The following is a 23,994-nucleotide window of genomic DNA, read 5'->3' on the forward strand; positions in this document are numbered from 1 at the left end:
AGTGGAGGTGTGCGAGGTGCATTGGAAATTCTTTTTGCTGTTCTGTGGCGGATTTGAGGAGTCTCAGGTGTCTGTTCATACTCTGATTAACAAGAATATCCCCGATCATCTTCATCCCAAAACCATTTCACTGTCACTACTGCTCTAAAGGTATATGCATCCTCTAATTACAATGGCCACAAATGGCCTTTAAAGCCCAAATATTTAGGAAAAGTCTTGGAAGGATGAGACCATTTCATTTACAGTGTGAAATTTTGATTTAGAATCTCAACGAGCAATGGTGACAGCCCATGGCTTTTCTAGTGTTAAAATCCACTTGTCTTAAACCATTACATTGCTCCTTCCCTTCACCCTGCTTCCAGGTTGGAACTCCACTCAGTTTCTATGTGACAGTGAATAAAGAAATTGCAGGAGGTGAACATTCACAGCTAAGGTGTGAGATTCATAGTCAAGGTTGAATTTTCACAATAAGACAATTTACTTAATTTAATTAGTTATACTGCCCCATAAAGAACAGACATAATTTGTAGAAAATTATTTTCTTCAAGTGTCGCAAACCTTGACAAAATGATCCCTGGCTAACTGACCTCAATTTGCCTCTTGATCATTTGTGCCATGGTAAAAATACAAGATGTGATAAGATGTTAAAAATAATGGAGATATTTTTTACTGAAACCCACATTCCACGTTCCAATTCACTGTGAATGGAGCTGTAGATCCTGATCTTATATATGTTCAAGGACAGGCCACTGTGTAAATCCTTAAATTTGAATGGAATTCTGCTTTATTAGATATCACTCAACCTGATGAAAACAAAACAAAAAACATCTGATGTTAGATCAGCGTCAGGGGGAGTTATCATCATCTTTACAATCTGCTGCAAGTCTATGAACCTGAAACGATAAGACTTACAAGGCTGTAACCGCCGCTGAGGACACCGAGGTCATGGCCGTCAACATTTTTTATGTTTTTCTTTTTTTTTCCAAGAAGCACAATAGAGAGTGTCTCAGTTTATGATAGTGACGTTTTCAAACTGAACAATATGTGACTGTAGCCTCTATACTGCTACAAATGTAGCTATAGAGAGCTGAAGCTGAAGAGGGATGGGGCTACTTCGGCGTTCAGCATGGTTGGGAATGAGAGAGTTCTGGCCAGCAGATAATGTTTTTTTAGTCACTAGTACTTGAAGTCCTCAAAATGGATTATGCCTGGTAATGGAGCTTTACCCAAGCGCAGTGGTGTTACTTTTTCCTTAAATATGTTATCTAGCCTCGGCTTATATTCGATGAATTTCAATCTTTACTGTTACAACTCATTTGCAGTTCATTGAGGCTGGGGATGAATGATGTTTGTCTGACATTTTCTGAAATCAGAGCCTAATCCAAAGTCAATGAATCGAGTCCTAACAGCCAAGAAAAAATGTTAGCCAAGATTATTTTCCGTGGTGCTAAAATATATATATATATAAATCCCAAAATTTAGCAAGGAATGTGTGTAGATAGGGCAAAGCTCATGCTTAAAAATATAACTTTTTTGAATTTAGAATCAGTTTTGGCTCTGAAGGGAAAATAAAATGCTAGTCTAATTCAGAAAAGACATATTGCTGTTGTTAAGTACACATCCTAATCCAAAGTCAGCACTTCAAGAGTCAAGAAAACAGACTTTTAAGTCATGAAAAAAAGACGTTAAAAGACGATACCCCAGACCCTCCGGGGGCTTGAGTCTCATGACCTTGGTAATTTTTGTGATTATAGCCCGCCACACTGCGAGTTAGCAGACACTGAATGACAGTATATGGTTGGAGGGCATCCACCCGTGAAGAGGGATCCATTAACACTTGAGGCAATAACCATATCTCTCTCTCATTAACCAGCTGTAGACGACAGATGAATCTTTATCGCTCTCATTATCGGGGTTGAAGATCTCATGTCACTGATACAGCTTGAAAATCTTGAAAAAGATCGAGCCTCTGGATGAAAAAACTGGGCATTTTTCCCCATTGACGCCCATTCATTTTTTCTTTTTTTTTTATCCAATGGGTGTTAATTTCCTGAGTGTTGTGGAACTTCTCCTAGCGCAAGTATCATGTCACCTATCAGTACAATAAAAATAAAAAAAATAAAAAAGGCAAATAGCTGCTATAGTGATGTCCATGTGATGTAGTCTATTATCAGGTTTAAAAGGCCGTATCCAGGTTTTACGCCGGCATCTTTATCTTAATGTGTGTCTCTGTTCACGCTTGGCTTGTTAATGTGGTACCGCCTCATTGGTGAAGATATAGGATAAAGATTAGAGGGAGGATGGAATGATGTCCCGGCTCTGTGAGGCAAATACAACACATGACAAGCATACTAATACATGCTGTGGTCTACGGCCGGGCTGGTTTCACTATTCGCATGCACATATTGTGCTACTGAGTTCACAAGAGATTAATTTGGGAATTCTGGAGTAAAATCTACGCAAAATACTTCAAGAAACTGATGTGAAAGTGTAAGATTCTGAGGAGGAAAATTTTACTTACTTGGGCTATATTGTCTCACTGGGAAAAAGGTAAATAAAAAATTTTGTAGCACAAGAAAATGTACAAAACTTCAAGGGGGTGAATACTTCTTATAGGCACTGGCATACTGCACAGTAAAAACACACATTAACGAAACCGCCGCCGATTTGTATTACCTAACCTACCATGACTATAGTGTAGCACAGAACTACTATCTACATGAGTCATTGCATTTTACATAACCCTTCCCATCTGTAGAAACATATTGCTTGCTCAACATAAAAGCAGCAGAGCAAAGCGGCACTCAACGTACAAATGTGTTCGGATTTGAACAGAAATCTCCGCTACGCAACTCTGCACGTTGGCGGCCCCATATGGCAGTGAGAGGCAACTGTTTGAATTTGGAAGACTTCATTACCCAGAAAACCTGTTAAGGTGACGTCAGTAAACTACATGTCTTCTTCTCAGTGTGTGGTGGAGGTGAAAGAGGTGAAGAGGTTCTGCCATCGTTGGTGAGTCCAGCTTTCTCTGGACGGAGCACTCGCTCACTGCCGCTTAGGAGACACTGTTGGATTGGAAGTTTTTATTCTTCATATCCTGGGTGCAGACAAGATTTCCCAACAGTGTCCATACTTAACTCCAGACAAATAGGGTGAATCACTCTTCTCTATTGCAGCCCCACTTTGTGATTTAGACTGATAAGATGGCTGGATTTATACATAAAAATCTTGCCTAGTGCAGCTTTATATGTATGTTTAAAGGTCCCATATTCTTCTTTTATGTCTTGAGGTCCATCCAAAGCTGTGTGTGTGGTGTCATGTACCAAAAACAATCTCAATCCATTTTTACACCTTCATTTTCCAGCATCTCTCTGAGCCTTACCAAGAACAGGCTGTTTCTGTCGCTGTGTCTTTAAGGCTCATTAATATTAACGACCCTCTGTTCTGATTGGCTAACCGCTTCAAGAGTAAAACATGAGACACCGCGGCCCGGCAGCTACAGGTGGGGAAAACTCTCCGATAATAAACAATGACAACCGCTCAACCGCTTTGAAAAAAACACTTTGTTAGTCTATTATTTCTTACAAAAATGATAATGAGCAAACCTTTGTGACGCCACAAAGTTACGGAAGTCCAAACGGCTCGTTTTCTAATATGGATTGTGTGGATTTAGTTGGCGACCGTGCGTTTTGATACCTTCACCATATGGGACCTTTAATAAAATGTGTCATCTTTGCCATGGAAAACATGCAGTGAAATAATTTTGTTAGGTCAGCATGGGTCTGTTTCACACACCCAAGGATGTGCAAATAAAAACACATAAACTTACTATTAAATTCACCAAAGGATTGTTAAGCCTTGAGAAAACTGAGACAAGGATTGTGCAAAAGGAGGTGCAACTCAGTACGAGATAGGCAATCCTAATATTTTGCTTCCTCAGTGTGTAGGCATACGCTGTTTTATTGTATTATTATTTCAATTTGTTAATGATTGTTCCATTGGCTCAGATCCACTCTGAGACACTTTTTCCACTCTCTTACCTAAAATAGCCTCTTTCAAAGCAAGGATGGACAAAATGCACTCAATTTAGGGGATTATAGACATTTTCTAAGGCCAAGACACACACACACACACACACACACACACACGCGCACACACACACACACACACACACACACACACACACACACACACACACACACACACACACACTCAGTGACCGTTCAGCCCAGGCAGTGTTGTGTACTACTGATGAATACCCCCTGGTCTATCACTCTCACTTCAACTCTACTCAATGGAGGCCGGGTCATTCATTAGCCTCCTTTAAGCAGTCGATTGGAGGAAGACGTAAAAGAGAGATGAGAGAGAAAAAGAAAGAAAGAAAGAAAGAGAGAGAAAGAATGAGAAAGAAACAGACAGTCTGTCTTGGTGTTAGAACAGATAGGGCAGTAAAGCCTTTTTATGCCAGTGTGATTTAAAGCGAAGCCATTCTTTCACTGCTGGTAGTTAAGAGGGAAATAAAGTCTGCTTAATCTTCTACTTAATCTTACACTTGGAAACCTTCCGCACATCAAAACACACTCGCACACACTGCGTTGGATGACATCTTTATTTCATCTTTGAGATATATACATATATATCCCATACATTTTTCATTATGCCAAGAATTTTATGTTCTCTTTTCTTGTCTTGTTGGTATTGCTCCGTCTTGCTCCCTCCCGCTCTTTCATCTCCTATCTTTCTCCTCTCTCTGTCTTCGTCTCTCTCCTCTCTCTCTTCTCTGTCTTCTTCTGCGGTCTGCAAGCGTGATTTCCGAGGTTTTTACGATAGCGGAGGGGAGGCGAGTGTTTATTCATTCTTGTACAGTGTGAAAAACAACTTCCACAGAGCTAGATAATCTATGGAGCCTGCCCGGTGACATCGGAAAGCCACGACTTCGTAAAGTGCTAAGCTACTAAAACATGGCCACGATTTAGGTAAAGTAACATCGCTACCATTTCTGATGGTAGAGGTGGAGATTGAGACCTGGGATGGAAATACCACAAATTATTAGATTATTGTGCTGAGTTGAGTGTTTTCATATTGGTGCGTACATTAAGTTATCCTCTGCTACATGTCGCCTTGCAAACTTTATTTTCACATCTGTTGCTTTTTATTTGGGCCGTTTTTGTTAGTCGGGACAGCAGTTCATTTCAAGCTAGGTTCGACACCATAAAGTTTGCATTTTAAAAATGATGAAAAACAAGTAAATGTTCAAAAATCTAATTACATTCTGCATACATTGCAAAATGTTTGGGGAAATGTAAACTAGTCAGCATTAAATGGGCTCTAACTCGAAATGACACTGGTGTTCCCCTTTAAATAGGATCTTGCCTGCATCTCTCTATCACCACTATGCTCTATAGTACACTGTATGAATGTACACACACACACACACACACACACACAAAGTGCTTTCCTGCCTAATGGCCTCAGGGCCAAACTTGCCCCAGAGAATCTTGGTATGGTTCACTTTCCATTCCGCCTTCTCGCTGGGATGTGTGTGTGCGTGTGTGTGTGTGTGTGTGTGTCAGTGTCTGTCTGTCTGTAAGAGATAATGAGGCGGTGTGTGATTCAACCAGCCAACCCCTGAACTTAACCGCCAGTCTTGTGAATTGGCAGCTAAAGTGGAAAACCGGGAGCACATTCTCTAAGTAATTCTGTCACACATCTGGGCTCTGTTGCCGAGCTCCCCGGCAACTCAACCACTCAAAAACTCGAAAATTCAAGATACTTCCCCCGCAAACCTTCACCATGACAGACACACAATGTCCAGAGAGAGACGATTGTACTGCTGGACGGCAATGTGTCTCCTCATCAGGGAGTCGGGATATGACTCAGACAAAGACAGTGATTTAAGAGAGTGGGAGGGATCGCCTTAACTACTACAAGACTTCGCAGAGAGTGAAAAGATTGGATAATGATACACTTAACGACTGGCTTTCGCAGATGGGTTTCATCTTGTCATTGTACAGGAACACAGTCGGACAATGAGCTGGATCTTGCAAATCTTGCGAATACACAAACGGTTGTACTACACGGAGACAAAACGGACATGGAGGCGGAACATTTTTCTTTTCACGCTTCCTGCACATTTTTCCTGCTCTTGTTATCATTGGCGATTGTTAATTTGAGTTGGTTGACCGGCTCACGCTACATGAGAACGCCAAGTCTTGTCCATTTTTGAGTCTGAAAATGTATGTTTGAAATAACGGTGATGGCCCTGAGTGGATCAGGAGGCAAGAGATTAAAGTCTTTAAGCCTCACACACTACAAGATCATCATTGTGATGGCCAAATCATGGCTGTAACTGGGATAGTAATTGTGTAGTGTGTCCCTGGCATTTATTAGGTAACAATCAAATGTCAAACGCTTTATGAGAAATCCACTAGGAGTTTCATATCTCAGACGGAGATATTCTGGGGTTTTGGCATCTAATCTAGGGTTTGGCATTTGTGCCTAAACCCAACTGGACCCAAGTGGACCCAATGGGCTAAAGGTCAGGCCGAATTCCCCCCTTGATAACCCGGGACTAGCAATAAGATACACCCATTGGGCTCGATTGAAGTTCAGAAAGAAGTCTTTAGGGTTCAAGTCAGGACAAGTTCAAATTGTCAGCCCAGAGGGGGTGGGGGGTTGTTTTTCAGACGGGGCTTCTCTGGCCTTGTGTGTCTAAAGGGCAGTGCGGTGTCAGCAAGTATCCACATGAATTCCAATGTGTCCCCTCTACCTCTGTATCGTCTGGGTGACAACACCGTCTAGCACAGTGGTTCTCAACCATGTGCTACTGAGACCCAAGAGACACTACAGCAGCTGATTTCACTGATTAGCACACCTTTGTAGCCCTTAATAACAGCTACAAAGGGCAAAAAAAGGTCTCTCAAAGGGCTTTGCAACGTCCACATTACGTCCCCCAACCTTAGTGCCTCAATGAGAAGGAAGGAAGGCAACTCTATCATATTGTGGCTAGGCCTACAGTAAACGATGTGTGAAAAAGAATATTCAATAAATAAAGTCAAAACAGCCGAGCTCCGACCAAGCTTCAGTGTCCCGACCTAGACACCAGATGTTAAGAATGCTCTCTTGCTCACCTTCTTCTTGGACTTGAAGACATTGCAGCGGAAGACGTTGCTCTGTCCGTCTCTGGCGATGTAGCTGAAGATCTTCAGGTCCTGGGAGTCATGAGACACATAGAATATCCTGGAAGACAAAATACAAATAGATCAGAAACAAAAAATACATCAAGAGACGTACACTCTCGCAGTGTTCCTTGATAAAGCTGCGACCCAAAATGGGCAATGGGCTTGTTTTCACCCATTATTTTATATGAGTTTCACTCCCAAGAGACCAAATTTTCTGAAGTTAGGGTTCCAAGCTGAAGAAAGGTTGAAGAACCCCTGAAACGGGACGGCAGGGAGTCATTATATACGATATTGTGCAGGGGGAAAGAGTAGGCAAAAAACACATTCCCAAAAATGTTATCCGCCTTGGTGCTCATGCATTTCTGAATAATTCCCATGGGCCCTTAGGACAGGAAACTCACTGACACACATAGACGACCATGTCAACTTTTAATCCAAGCAAAAAAGACAGAAAAACACAATTAGAAGATCTTCATGTGACAGCAGTGATAAAATCCTGTGCAACGAGGAGACGGAGAAAGGAATACAATTACAAACACACAATATCCTGTAGGGGGAGAGGATGCAGGGAGAACTAAGTTACAGACAAAAATAGAGTCCTCCTGTGAGGCAGAGATTGGGTGCAGACAACAGTGAGAGCTATACAATATCCTGCAGAGCGGGGTAAGTAGGAAGAAATAAGTTCGGGAGCAAAACATACTGCAGAATAGCCTGCATGGGAGAGATAATGGTGGAAATATACAATAACCTGCAGGAGGGAGGACATGGTATGATCTAAGCTCTAAGCTGTATCTAATTTATGATGACAAAGGAAGACAATTGGACAGATAAAGCATTATAGGCGATGACAGCTTTAAAACCAAGAAGCTGGAAATTGCCTTGTTAAGAGCAGTGTTCAAGTAGCAGTATTATTCTGCGAAGAGGGCTTTTAATGCCAAGGACCCCAAGGGAGAAAAAGAAATTTGGCTGATGATTCCCCCCCCCTCGAAAAAAGGCATTTTGCTCAGGACACCAAGTAGACAGGCAATTAGTTGTGGGTCTCCTCTTCTACAGAGGGTGGAAAAAATAATGGAAATACCCAACGATTACATAATAAGGCGTATGGCCAGCCTTTGCCTTCAGAACAGCTTCAGTCCTCCTGGTCCTGCTGTCATCCTGCATCCTGAACTGTGTGTAGAGGATACTGGAGCTTTCATCAAGGAGGAAAGACTCTAGTTCTGTGAGGGATGAAGGAGGTGCATCTATTTCCCATAAAGGTTCCAGTGATGTTTAGATCTGCTGGCTGGGGCCATGGAAGGAGTTTGACTTGGAATATGAGAACATCATGAGAATAGTGGTCCTGTGAAATGGCCTCATATTCCTTGGCTCACACGCAAAAAAACCATTGGACCTACTGACTCCCAGCCGATGGCGCTACAACATTACAGATCCACCACCATGTTTACCGGTTGGCAACAGACACTGTGGGTTGAAGGAATCCTTTCGCTTTTTCAAAATGTAAAGCCATCTGAATGGAGGAAAAAGGGTAAAAAGCTGGAAGATGATTCGTCAGACCAGATTACTTTCATCTATTGCTCAAGGCTTTAGGTTTTGAACTCCTTACACCGGGTTATGAGTCTTTGTGTGTTGGCCTTACATACAAGCGATTTGTGAATGGAAGCCCTGCCATAAATAGCAGCTTTGTGAAGCTCATGATGTACAGTTTTTTCTTGAGACTTGAGAGATTTTTGTGGTTTAGTTTAGTTTAGTTTAGTTTATTAAGATCCCCAGTAGCTATAGCATTGCAGCAGCTATTCTTCCTGGGGTCCACAAAACAGACTTTACATAGTGACAATGCAACCATTACACTTATGTACTTATGTGTTTATCATCTATCCTGTTAAGTGTCCGTCTGTCTGTCAGCAAGCTTCAACTTGCAGCCACTGTTCCTCTTTGCAGATGCAGTTTGTCTGCGTTTATATGCTGTCATGGTTTTCCAGACTCTTCCCCTTGTCACAATAAATAACTTTGCAGTTGTTGTGACTGATGCAGCTGCAACTCTAATCACATACTTGGCCTCTTTGGAACTAGTTAGTTGCCTAATGTTGCTTTGAAAAACCATTTTTTTCCTCTTTTGAAGCTGATACATACTGCTAATTGCTTTAATATGAGTCACCTGTGTAGCTGCCTTTTGTAGAATTGTGATTTAGTTACCTTAAAGTTAAGGTCCTTATTCGTGTGATTATTCTGCCAATTTGTCCCCCTCCTATATATAATAATATATATTGGATTTGGTTCAGAATTGCTTATTATTGTCTATAATTAGAAGAGCAAAGCTGATGATCACTATACTGTTACACCTAATTCCTTGTACTGTATAGTCAAGTTAATAATTGTGAAACTATTCTACATTTTTGGGAGAAACTCTACTTTGAAAACTAGTGCTTGTAGACTACATCGCCGTGTGACTTTGCAAAGGGCAAAAAGTGTCTGACCAAAATCTCCAACAAACTGTTCAGATGAAAAACACGGGTACAAATGGCACTGATAAAATACACCACTGCAATGATGCAAGCCTAGATTTTGAAGGTCAATGAGTGAATGACTCTCTGAAGCCAGCTGTTGCTCCTGCTTAATATGGTGAACTTGAAATATCAACTGGCTGAGGGAGGGACCAGGAAACTCAGGCAGAACAACTTCCTAATTGGGCAATTAGCGCCAAATTAGGGGGCTTGGCAGCACACTTAGAGCAATTTGTCACAATAAGACAATGAACATGGGGGCAACTGCCAGAAATTAGGTGATGAAGGGTATACAAATGACAATGTTGCCTCTGTCCCAGTGTGTGTGTGTGTGCATCCGTGCGTGTTTATGGTTTTGCGTGACTGTGCATATTTCTGTGTATATGTGTGTGTGCATTTCAAACCAGGGGTCTCATCTCAAACGCAGTGACATTTCTGTGGTATTTGTTTTGGCATTTTCCCTGGCAGCCGGACGAGCAGGGGTCTTGTGGTACGGATGGTGTCTTTGTCAACACTGCTTAGCAGACTGTCAAAATACCAGACGTAGGTATCTGGGATGACTCATACACATCACACACACACACACACACACACACATACACACACAGGGGAACGGGAGGGATTGTGTCTGACGTCTTATCCAGTCGGTGTCCTGCATAAACTGTACATCTCCTGATAGTAAATCAGGTTGAATTCCCCATAGACGCTAAAGTATTATTTTGTTACAATGCATTATGAATGGTTTGGCTTAGTCCCAGGGGCCCGAAACATTTCCTATGTGTGTGAGAAAATGTCACATGTCAGTGTCAGTAAAAAGAAACTGGAGATGCAAGGTAAGACTGTGGCTCAATATCTTTTATACAAGTTAGAGAACAAAGATGTAGGCATGTAGACATTCACAAAAAATGCGCAGACACACACACACAGCCAGTCGGGTCTCGATAATCAGGGTGTGTCATCTACTGGAGGAAAACCACCGACCACTCCCATCCGGCTGTTCCACACAGAATCCCTTTCATCGCCCCCCCCCCCACTCCCTGTGATACCCATCGACCTCCCAACAGATTCCTCTCTTTTAAGGAAAAGGGTCCTGAGCCCTTTGCCGAGCGCGCGCCTACGGGGGGAGAAACCGAACTCGCTCGCCGATTGCGGGCGACGATAACAGAACCGTTATCTGCCGCCAGGAAAGTGTAGCTTTTCCCCCCGGAGTGAGTAACAGTGAGCTTAGTCTGACTGGCTTAGCTGACAAATCCCCAAGCGGCACGGAGATGACGGCGCTGATACATCTCTATCAACTGTCTGTAATGGCAAACAGCTGTCAAACAGCCAGGTGAAGACGCAACAGATAGATCAGATATCACAGCGAGAGAGGCAGGCTCGACACAAGAGTCGTCGAAGATGGCGTACAGCAAAATAAATCAGCCTGCAACTACTGTCGAGGGAAAACTTACTCACTCAAATTTTGAGGGTGTTTCTTCTCTCGCTTAAAGTGATGATCCGCAACATTTTCATATGAATATGAATTTTGCTACTCTTTATCGCCAACTGATACAACACTGTAGTGATACAACCTAGTGGTAGACCAATAGAAACAATACATAGGTAGAAATCTCTGCCATGGTTTAGATTTGTCCATACTGCGTCTGCGACTTAAGACAAAACATGATTGTGTGTGAATAATGTATTCTTTTTTCTTTCAGTTTTATCCAGAAGTGTACATGAATGTTCCCAAAAAATAAGTCAGATTAATTAATTGTGATACCTGCCCTTAAATTAACAAAATGTTAAAGTAACTGCACTGTTGAGATCCTAGGCAAAAAAAAAGGTATTCCCGCAGGGTTCTTGTACATAATATTTTACAAATGACATGACTGACATGAATATACTCCATTACCGTCCATAATTTATACAAGCACAGATCCTGTACAGCCCCACGGCGCGTGTCCAAAGCATTACGACACGGTTATCGGTTAAATAATTCCACTAACGTCACTTAAATACCACAGCTAACGTTAAAGGTTATAGGCCAACGGAAGACGTGGATGTATGTAAATTAGCAGCAGAGAGTGGGGCTCATGTGTGTGTGGGAGCAATGCTCAGCTAGCGCGACACGTCTATCGGTTAAATTACCTATTCCACCAACGTCACATACCACAGGTAATAACGTGGCCTACCGTTTGCAGGACAGAAGAAGATGTTGATATCTGTAAATTGACGGCGAAGAGTGTGGCTCAATGTGTGAGATCCAATCTGGCATTATCAGTATGGGACTCAATGTGGCATTTAGCCCATAGGCGAGAGGCCATCTCTTAGTCAAAGACGCCCTCTAGAAGCCATCTCACGAAGCGACATCTCACTAAGCGTTACCTGACTGACTGCCTGACCTGAATTCCGTGCCTTGTGATTCCCTCGGCTGTGCCGCGGGAAAAATATCATGATATAAATTTAAAACCATATCGGTCTCTATTAATTCAAACTACACCCAGTTTATGAAAGCTTTTACATCTGCTGTTCTAAATATCCAGCAGTGGGTAAGTCTTTCCCAGGAAATCTCCTCTGGTGCACAGCAGGTGATGTGCTTTAGCTTTCCAGCAGCAGCAGGGGTTTGTTTGGAATAAACAGGGAACTGGGGAGTTAGGATGAGCAGCAGAAGCCACCAATCTCGCAGGTTGCCACTTTAAATTGAAAATGTACATGGTGGTGTAGGTGCAGAATAAGAAAGATTCAAAGACAAAAGAAATACAGCTTCTCTGGCATAGGCAGTTTAACAGCAAATACGCAGAGATCACACAGGTCAAAGACACTCAGCTGCAGCCACATTAACACTGTTAATAAAGTAGCAGTAGTAATAGGTAGATAATATGAATGCAGCAGTACTACTTCCTCATTCCTGTAACTACTTTTCGCTGCAGAGTGAAGCCAATACTATTGGCTGATACTGACTAGCGATCTGATCCATTACGTCTACGGAACAAAGACTTAGAGCATTAAAAGGAAAAATCCACAACATAATTGAACACTGCACGTTCAACGATCATACAGGGAGAAAATCCATCCAATTTCTCCACTGACAGCAGCCTTAATAGACCAGAATGCAATGCAGCCACAGCTTGCATGTTTGAAGATCTGTCATCAGTAGCGCGTGAAATACAACTTTTTTTTTTTGTAATTTGAACAATCGGGTACAACGTTGTTCTCTCTCCACTCTCACTTTTTCTCATCAAAAACTTAATATGCTATCGCTCTCTCCTTCTACATGTATAAAGCACAGAGAACCCCATTCTCTGTGGGTTGTCAGAAGTCATTCTGGGAAATGCAGGGAATCACTAACTGAAGTAGAAGTGAGATACATTTTCAACAGTATTATCTTGCAAAAATCCACGTTACAAAAATCCATGTCCATCATTAAGATTTTGAGGTTCTGCTGAGCGCCTCCCTGACTCGACGTTTAACTTTTCACAGCATACCACGCATCAACTTTAAGAGGCAGCCAAAACCACATAGTGCTGACAAGGTATTTAATTGTACGATTCTGTCGAGACAGATTGCGTGACACGTACGTCAGCCAAGATAAATAAACCTCGGAAGAACCGTCAAGACTGGCAGCGGGAGTCCGGTGTAACTGAGAGAGATGCCATAATCTAAGAAACACATCAACTCTGTAAACTCTTCTTTAACTTTGCTTTTTTTGTAATCATCACTGTTATTGTTGTTACTGTCCAGAAATATTCTATGTGATGAATCTATATATTTAATATGCAGTTTATTTCATTTTATTTTACTTTATTTCTATCTCATTTATGTTTGAATCTATGCTTTGGCAACATGTGCACATGTACGTCATGCCAATAAAGCTCCTTGAATTGAATTGAATTGAGAGAGAGAGAGAGACAGAGAGAGAGAGAGAGAGAGAGAGAGAGAGAGAGAGAGAGAGAGAGAGAGAGACAGAGAGAGAGAGAGAGAGAGAGAGAGAGAGATGAGGGGAAGGAGAAATTGTGAGAAAAAGTTAGACAGCAAATTTGTGAGTGAGAGATTAAGTGGCGAGGTAAGAGGGAGAAAGGGAAGGATTATGAGCAAAGAAGTAAATAGAGAGAGACAGAGAGAGAGAAAGTGAGAGAGACAGAGAATGCTAGTGAATAAGGAGCTGAAAACAGAGAGAGAGAGAGAGAGAGAGAGAGAGAGAGAGAGAGAGACACAGAGAATGCTAGTGAATAAGGAGCTGAAAACAGAGAGAGAGAGAGAGAGAGAGAGAGAGAGAGAGACAGAGCGGCGTAAGATGATTTATGACTCAGGCGGTGAGTTAAAGTTCAGCGGTGCATTAACAGTTTGACAAACACACTCCCATTCATTCACAGCTAACCTGCAGTTGACGCCCGCTGCGGTTCAGCCTCCGTCAGCAAAACATAATTAAAGAAACAAGCGGTGACTGGCGGGTTCGGTTTAAAGAGCGCACGCAGTTACATGTGCGCTAATAAACGCACGAAACTCCGCTGTACGCATTCATTAAGTTCCGACAAGAAATGTAACGCGCCGTTAACAAGAGCCTGACATCGCTCTCAGTAACACCACACACACACACACACACACACACACACACAGACACAGAGAGCTAACCCTGTTAATAAGCCGCACTTGTTAATAGGCTGAATCTATCATGCAGGGGGTTGTGATATGATGTTTGAGTAATGAAGCGGGCTTGTTTCAGAAGGCCTTGGTCATTGTTCCTATGATAAATGACTGCCTGTGAAATACAGCTGCTATAAATCAGAGAGGCTAAGAGGCAATGCACCGCACACACACACACACACACACACAAACACAGCATGGACAATCACACAAACACAGTTAGTAGGGATCGATACACTCTGCATCTCTGCCAGATCAGGCTGCAGGTGTGTATATGTGTGTGTGTGTGCGCACCTATTCCCTCTCCTCGAGCGGAATTATATTTAGCAGGAGCATCATGTTCAGAAACGAAAGCCAAAATAAATTTGCATTAATATCATATCTCAGCATTTAACGTCCTGTTATTGGAAATCCATTACAACTACTGTAACAGCTTCAGTAATGTCATCCAGGCATGGGATGTTGTCGATTCTGACCCTGGAAACCCTGAGTCGAAATATACTAGAGTCTAGTCTCACCATATTATTATAAAGGATACTTAGGACACTTTGGCTTCCTGGAAGGGTTTTCTGGTTCCAGTAAATAGACTGGAACCTAGACTGGTCTGTCGCTGTCTCCTTCCAAAGAAAACAGATCCATGAGGGTGTCTGGTTGGCTCAGCGGACTGGACTGTTGACCATTGTGCTTGTGATGCTGTGAGTTTGATTAGAGACTGCCTACTACACATTTTGAACAAGTGAAGAACATCTTCCCCGGAAATGATGCAGGCACCTCATCGGCCAATCAGTATCGAGACGTATCATCCCTCTGAGATTTGTCAAAATGGGACCAGTGAGGGAGATGACACCGAGTCTCATTGAGTCCCACTGAGGCACATTGTCCGCTGAGGCTGAGGGGTCATTTTGAGGTAAAGAATCTCCAGAATCTTTCCCCATCTGATAATGAACCACAGGAACCTTAGGAACCAGGAACCGCTAGCTCCGGCGGCTCCGGCTCAGCAGCCGAGCCTTTAATGGCAGAGGCTATGGAGATGCAAGAGAGAAAGCGAGAACAGTTGGAGTGGTATTACGCTGTGGCTTATAGCTTTGGCCAAGTGCTAACTGGTGTTCAATCTAGTCATAAACTTATTTGTTTGCTTGATTTATATTAGGCTTGGGCCAATATTCGGCCCAAGCCAAATGGCCATTGTTTCCTCCAATGCTTGAATCGTAAGATCAAATTTCTAGGCTGTTAATAATAAGTATTATTATTACAGTCTAGAAATTGTACGTAATTTGGAAGAAATAAAATAAAATACCCCCCCCCAAAAAAAAAAACCTGGGGAAAAAACCCCTGAAAAAAACATTTAAAAAAAGAAAAAAAAAAAAGAAAAAAGAAAAAAAAAATGGCCGCAGTTGGTCCACTCTCTAACTGAAATATGGCTACCGGCTACCGTGTGAGCTTGCTAGCTGGATTTAGCCTAGTAGCATACACTGTAACCCACGTTTGTGAAGCTGCGTTTCAAAAAACGTCATCATACCCTTGCTTTGGTTTGCATCACACCATGACTGGAACGTCAGCATCCAATCATTGCTCGCGTACCCGCCTACAAAGTGGCAAAAATTTCAAATGAGACAGGTGTGGTTAACGAGCGAAACTGAGGAACAGACGATGTAGACATTCGGAGGGCACCAATTTATATGATGTTTATTTTTGGCAGCTTGAGGGTTAAATGAAATGCTTATTGCACTGTGTAGTTATTTCACTACTGTGTGTTTTTGTATTGAATCATAATATGGCATATATTAACTTTAAATTCATCTATTTTTTTTACATTGTTAATATATAAATTCTGCATTCAAGACCAGAGTTGAAATATGTCTCTGACGTTAGTGTATCGTCCTTGGCAATGTTGTAGATGCATTGTTTTTTGACATACTGATTTTGTTTTGTTTTTTACATTTCATGAACCAAGCAGCCTGTCTGTACTGTGGGAGTGTGTATAAATGTTGAGCTTGAAGTTTTTCTTGGCTTTTGACAGCATGTTAGAAAACCGCGGATGCGCGACAGTTCACAGTCTATCGGCTGCTCACCGCTAACAGAGCTGGAACAGCTTCAGCGGATCGTAAGCAGCCCTAAAGCTTTCAGCTGCGGGCTTGACGTCAAACTGAGAAGAAGTCCAGGGGGGCGGGGGGGATAAAGTGTGTCTCCAGCACAGACCCAATGTACTCATCAGAGGAGGCAGGAAAATCACTAGATCAAGGTGGGATAATCTCCAGTCTCAACCCCACAGCTCCCCTGGCACATCGCACTGTGAGTGAGTTATTATCCTTTAATATCAGAGAAACCTGGTTTTGGAGCAATTCATAATGAGACAGTGTAAATGCAATACAGACAACATACAGCACACAGAACCACGTTAACCTGATGTATCGGAGAAAAATGTACTTGGACTTTGACAATATGATTGGTTGCGATATCTATTTGAATTGTGCTAAAGTGTGGATGGCATTTTGGGTATTTAAGGGTCTACAACAAGTTTTTGGGGAGATTGTTGAGTGATAGCAGGCTCCATGCTAACACTTTAGCGTACACTATGTTGAGTGATAGTAGGCTCCATGCTAACACTTTAGCGTACACTATGTTGAGTGATAGTAGGCTCCATGCTAACACTTTAGCGTACACTATGTTGAGTGATAGTAGGCTCCATGCTAACACTTTAGCGTACACTAGTGACAGTACGCCACTAGCATTATCTCAAAAGTGAGAAAAAGAGAACATGTCGCAGCTCTAAAGCTAAATGGCAAGTCATTTTAAATGATATCTGGACAAGTCGGGCAGTTTTGTGCAGGAGACTGTTAAAATGTGCAAGAAACCTGATACGAAAACAAAAATACTGTTTTGAACTTCCAGGGACTACTTTCCCTGTTTCCATAGGAGGTAAAGGTGGTGGGCAGGAGACTGTGCACACTTAAAAATCACTGTGCAGCGGATGAATACACCTTTGCTAACCTGAAATAGTTCCAAAAATAAACCTGGATACATCAGCTATGTTCAGTTAATGATATTTCATTTTTAAAAATGGAGAAGGTAGGAAAAGGTTAGTCTTCTTGCTTTGGATAATGCTAGTGTCCTACTATCACTCAACATAGTGTATGCTAAAGTGTTAGCATGGAGCACCGGAGTCATCTACCAGGGACGTGTGGTTTTGAGGTTTATGTTCTCATCATTCAACAGGTAAAACACTTGCTGTATTTAAACTAAGGCAACATTGTCAACCTGCCTAATGCAAGTCCTGAATGCTACAGTATCTTTCTCCCCACAGAGTCTGCCTATTGTGTGTGTGTGTGTGTGTGTGTGTGTGTGTGTGTGTGTGTGTGTGTGCGTGTCACAGGTTCATATAATGCGAGTTACTGTGCATCAGCGTTCCCCTACAAATGTTTCTCAGTGGGGTGGAAAGGTCTCTGACAGTGTTGGACCACGTGGCACTAAAGGTGTCCATCAAAACCAATGCTAATGGGATTCTGTTTGATAGGATGGCAGCTGCTCTTGACAGCCGTTCAATCATAGAGAGAAAGACTGTTGTGCTTCATCATAGCGAGGCTTAGCCTGCGCTGCTTTATTACACAGAGCGAGTTGTTATGATAGCCCAAACGCCCCACATAAAGAAAACTTTTCCAGAATTTTACAGCATGGAGTTGGCAACCCTGAGACAAAACAGACTTAATTATCCGGCATACTGATCAGGCATTACGTTGATTAAAAATGACTATAAAAGCCAGGGGTGAAGAAGGTAGAGGCTCATTATCAGAAAAGCTGTTGTGTCAGCTCAACCCCCCTTAGCCCACATAAAGAAAACTCGGAAATTTTATAGCACTGACTTGGCAACTCTGAAACCAACACAACAACACAGACAAAATCCTCCAGCAGGCTGGGCTATTTCCGACCTCGGCTGTAAAAGTCAAGGGGGAGAAGTTAGACGCTCAGTCTCATTTGTATTTTTTGACGTGCTATTCACCAAAAATGTTAAGTGCTCAGGTTTGTGCATATATATGGATGTATTTTTGTCTTTTACGAGGCTGCGAAATCCATATCTCATGCACCTGCAACAAACTGAGCCCGAATGAAACGAAATGAATAAAACTCTCACTGTCTCTCACATAAACACAGACCTCAAAACAAATCAAGGGTGGTGAAATATTCATGTGGGGTTTTTTTTGTATCCTGCCTCGGGGATATGGACCTCAAGGAGAGCTTGTTTTTGCTTGTGTGTGTGTATGCATACACTCCTGCATGCGCGTATGCATACGCAGAAAGGCCAGGACCGACCTTGGACTTAGAAGTTGTAGGTTGTGGAGAAGAAGTTGTTGCGGAGCAAAAACCAAATTCAAACTAGTCCAAACGATGCCGAGCGCGCAGCTACATGCGTATGAGGAAAACAAAAACAAACAAAACGCAAACCAAACAAACAAACAGCCTCTGACCCGCGGTAGTTAAAGCCTACGCTGGCTCGGAGCGAAGATGACAACGAGTGGGAGGCAGAAATCCCCCGAACTCCAATTATCCAGCTGTTACGCTGCATTACAGGAGGAAACGGAGAGACAGAGAGAGAATGACAGTGAGTGAAAGTGAACGCTGGGAGGTAAAGAGTGGGCCTACCTCCACCGCCCGCCCCCCTCTCTCTACCTCGCAATGGGATCCAATTACCCCCCCCCCTCCCGTAAACACACACAACAAACCCAACCCTGCAACATGGAAATATGGAGATGGGAATATTCAGCACAGTAATTAAGATAGAAATGTATGAGTTTGATCAGTGTGGCCTTAGAAAGTTTATATTCTCCTATTTACGCCTGGATTGTCCCAACCTAAATTGTTTGCCTTGTGCTAAATTAAAACGTCATCTTGCGAGAAGGACACTGAGCGGACCGGATGTGTGTGTGTGTGTGTGTGTGTGTGTGTGAGTGAGCGATGGCAGTTCTAATTAACACAACAGCAGGTGAACCAGGACACTGTTGTTATTTGTTTTTCTTTTTCTGTCTGTCTTTTTTGAGTCTGCAGAGAATGAGGGAAAGAGGGAAAAAAGGAGAAGAAGAATAAGGAGAAAGAAAGCAACACTAGTAATACATCGCCTGGACTGGTGGGGAGTAAGAGAGAGGAAGAGGTAACTGAAGAAAGTGAGGAAGAGAGAGAAGATGAAGGATGAAAGACAGAAAACTTTCCTCCCATGTGACACAGATCTGATGTTTTCTAATTAGTGTGAACAGGAGAAAGCTTCAGATCTGGACCACATGTGCTACAAACTCGGATCCTGATGCGTCCTACATGTGACTTGTATTTGAAAGCTCATATTGGAATTTGTCAGTGTTGCCATGACAATAAGTAAATCTTACGTCATTCACCTGAGACACTTGTTATAATTTTGGCACCCACAGCTGCTCGGCTGAAGCAGCTTTATCATGCAGGACAATGAGACACGACAATGGAAAGAAAGCAAGATAACCGACTTGACTGGTATTTAGAGAGACGCCTCAATTCAGTCAAAACTACGGCTTACATCCTGGAAGTATGAACAGCGTTTAAAAAAAGCAATGAGCGGCGATTTGGAAATGAGTTTGAAGGCACGCAGTGCGAGCGTCGCCATAGAGACGAGACGGACTGGTGGTCGGGGCCGCTTCTCTGTCCGAGTGCGATTACACCCGGCCAGTGAAGTTTTCTCATTAAGTTTGCCCTCCGATCCTCCCCTCCTCACCTCGTCGCCACTCGCGCCAAGCTAATGAGAATTCTGTTCAAGCACTCCTCCACCGCTCCCCTTCCGCTCGCCTCCCTCCGACCTTCTCTCCCTCTCCTCCTTCCGTCCCTCCCTCCCTCTAATCAGGATCACGCTGTGTCCGCGACGCTGCCCTCAAGTCATAATCGGTGGCATTTTCATATAAATAATTGCCATTTTGCTACTCTTTAATCAGAAGAACACAAAGTCTACTTCGAACATAATTGGGCGCTTGTTAAATGAAACTACACAGTTCAATACACCTGAAACATTTTCTAATGGACTGATTCATTTGGTGCTGACTGTGCTGATGTCGAGCTGAAGGTTTGTTTTATTAAGACAATCCAATCCAAGCGCAGTAGTTTCCTTTGATTAACTTTGGTCCCCATGTGTTTTTTTCCTGTTCAGGATATAAACAAGCACGTAATCCGCGATAAGCTGCGACCGGCATGGCGCTTGCTAAATTGACGAATCTGCCAAAAAACAAAAGTAAACAATGGAAGTTTGGACGGTGGGAAAGTTGGGCACAATAATCAGCGCTTGCTATAATTACCTCCTTGTCGTCGTAAATTGAACCCGTGTCTCGATTTGCCGTTCATAATCTTGCACAGAACGTCATTATTTAGAGGACGTTTGGCTGTGTAGTGAGAAAGAAACACAAGAGGTGATTATATATGCTTCTATCTTAATGGGAGGTAGTGACACTTTAGTAACATTTTTGCCTTGTGATTTTTACCGATTTCCACAATTTTAACACAATTTTTGAGTATTTTTGGTCATGATAATCACAAAAAAGAATGCGTTTGTAATGCATTCGTGTTGCTACAAACAGTGTGCAGACCTCTATGCAAGGAAGGATCTCAACAAAACAAGAAAACTAGAGAACTAGCATTATCACTGCATAAAAATAAAGCTACCACAGTGTCTCTGCAAGGCAATGATACAGCGGTAACACATTCTGTTATTTGAAATGAACAAACGTCAATCAGAGAGTAACGCATTGTTTCCACAGTGGACATGTGTGTGTGGGTATGTGTGTGTGTGTGTGTGTGTCTGTGTTTATTTTAGCCTCTAGTGTTGCCATGACTGTCTATGAAGACTAAACACTCGGCTGAGTGGGAGGGGGAAATCACAGAGGTTTTTGGAATCTTAAGCTTAGACGGCACACACACACACTTTATGTAAATACACAAACACACACAAATATGGAGGTATATGCAACACACACATACATCACGGCATGACTAACAGACTGCAGCATGTGGTCGCTCTATATAAGTGAGGGAGTTGGAATAGTGTGTGTGTGTGCATGTAGCTAAATTGTGTTTCCAGGCCAATAAAGGAACAGTCCAACACTGCACTACAACACTCAGTAAACTACCTAATAATGGTGTAAGGACAAGGATGAATGAACTAGAGGAAGAATTGACTTAAACTTGTTTGTGTTTGTGTGTGTGTGTGTCTGTGTGTGTCCTAGACCTGCTCGTCTCCAGTCCCCACGCACAGATCTATCCTGGAGAATGTGGTCCGCCTTCTGGATAGATACTCACAAACCAAGGTCATGGTCACATCCCAAAACACACACACACACACACACAATGCCCACAGGCAGTGGAAAGGACTGAGGGGGTAGAGAGAGAGAGAGAGAGAGAGAGAGAGAGAGAGAGAGAGAGAAAAGCAAGAATTGAATCATCTTCATCTTCATTTACATTCAATTGAGCTGGCTTTATAGCAGCAGCGGCGGCGGCAGCAGCAGCAGAGGGTTGGAGCCACATAAAAAACCCAAAATTATAGGGCCACAAACTGAAGCACTTAAATTCTCAGCAAATGCAATCTCTTTAAGTGTTAGCGATGATAATAACACAGTGCCGTACGCTCCCGAGTGGGGTCTGAGACGATCAATACACCAGTTTCAAGATTCCAAACATTTTTTAAGAATGTTTCTTGGCATGACCCACAGTGAATACCAGAAACAAATTAAACAAGAACTGCTAAGAGATGAACTAGTTGTTTTCGTGGACCGCCTCGGGTTAGGTGTGATTTGTGAAAGCATTTGAAGGGAAAAGACAACAAACAGAGGTTAGGGGCGCAATAAAAACTCTGGCTGGGAAGGAAAGTCCTGTAACAATTTCCAGCCTTTTTGTTTCATTTGGAGTCTATTGAGTTATTAGTGGGCAGAGTAAAATCCAATGATCTTGGCAGCCGTACAAACCGTTTTCTCCAGTTACTGCTGTTCTTTCCGTGTTGTATTGCCATAGCTAACGGTTACGAGGAAGCTCATTCTAGATACAAATAACCGCCCTGTAGAAATGCATTGCTGTTTTGCTGCCTCCGAACCTCTGCTGATGATGTCTGATGAGCTTCACTTATCAGAGCATTGTATTTTCGGATAGTATGGATCCTAAAAAGTTAAAAGTTTAACTGGCCGGTCGATTGACTGCATTTGTTTGTGAAAGCCAAATGCCAATTCTTTGGTTTTGTTAATATCAGGGTGTCTGTAAGTTTCAGAAAGCCAAATTTAAAGGTTCCATATTCTCCACTTTCCAGTGTTTTGTTTTCTGTCTTGAGGTCCATTCAAAGCTGTGTGTGTGGTGTCATGTACCAAAAACACTCTCAATCCATTTTTACGCGTTCATTTTCCAGCATCTCTCTGAGCCTTACCAAGAACAGAATGTTTCTGTCGCTGTGTCTTTAAGGCTCATTAATATTAACGACCCTCTGTTCTGATTGGCTAACCGTTTCAAGAGTGAAGCTACAGGTAGGGAAAACTCTCCGGTAATAAACAATGACAACCGCTCAACCGCTTTGAAAAAAACACTTTGTTAGTCTATTATTTCTTACAAAAATGATAATGAGCGAACCTTTGTGACGCCACAAAGTTACGGAAGTCCAAACGGCTCGTTTAGAGGCTCGCTTTTCTAATATGGATTGTGTGGATTTAGTTGGTGACCGTGTGTTTTGATACTTTCACCATGTTTAGATAGACCATCCAACTCCTTTATAATCAAAGAGGCAAGGGAATCCTGTTTGACACCATATGGGACCTTTAAGACTTTTTAAGACCTTTCTAATGCTACTTGGATTTGAATTTAAGACCAATTCAGAAACCAAAATAAAGAAACAAACCCCAGCCTATTTCTGACTGAACGTAGCTAATGAAAGTTCTGAAATTATACATGGAGTAAGAAAAAGAAATTAAGAAAATGAACTGTTAAAGGTACAATGTTGTATTTTCTGGCTGACCTTTATCACATATGCTGACCTCTATCATTCAGCAATGTGATTACAACAACAAATCAAAATAGACACATGGCCCGGCCCCCTACTTAAGCACATGCCACTGCTGGTAAAATAGACAGAAAATGCGACAAAAAGAATGACCTTTTTAACGGTAGAAGATCTCTCTTCCCACAAGAATTCGAGAGTAACGCATTCTGTTTACACGGGATGTGAGAAAAGTTAGATTGAGATTTGAGTGAATCTATGAATCAACAGGCCATAGAAGAAAAACCGATACCAAACTCCCAAAAAGTAAAAGTCGAGTCCTTTAATAGAGCAGGAATGACGGCGTTAAAGACCAAGCTATGGCCTACGAAAAGAACAAGAGCATAGGTGCGATGGAATTCCAACTGGGCTGAAACATAATGAAAAGCCATGGCCGCTGCATCATCAACTGATCTTCTGCTCCACTGAGAGAGGTGGAATGAGTCAGACTGTCTATTAGATGGGTAAGTAGAACAGATCACAACGCACAGGGCCGCACTCTGATGAGGGATTTGGTATGCGGCATATGTTCGGCGTCAACTGTGGGATTTAGCACGCAATTTGAATAAAGGAGGCGAGCAGCGTGCGTCGTCCCTTGAATCATAAGTGCGTAGAAAGCACACGTTCAAAGACCTTCATTAGAATAGAAATTAAAGCAACAGGTCTCCGGTCG

The 23,994-nt window shown here is 42.4% G+C and overlaps 1 protein-coding gene across 1 annotated transcript in view; it reads right to left on the reverse strand.

The window, feature by feature from the left end:
- nos1apa (nitric oxide synthase 1 (neuronal) adaptor protein a) overlaps positions 1–23,994 on the reverse strand; it is a 156,633-nt gene that overhangs the window by 47,019 nt on the left and 85,620 nt on the right. The window contains exon 5 of the mRNA XM_078285628.1: positions 7,131–7,239. Within this exon, the coding sequence (XP_078141754.1) occupies positions 7,131–7,239 (109 nt within the window). The remainder of the gene's footprint in view (positions 1–7,130; positions 7,240–23,994) is intronic.

Source organism: Centroberyx gerrardi, chromosome 9 (assembly GCF_048128805.1).
Source record: "Centroberyx gerrardi isolate f3 chromosome 9, fCenGer3.hap1.cur.20231027, whole genome shotgun sequence".
Taxonomy (NCBI): domain Eukaryota; kingdom Metazoa; phylum Chordata; class Actinopteri; order Beryciformes; family Berycidae; genus Centroberyx; species Centroberyx gerrardi.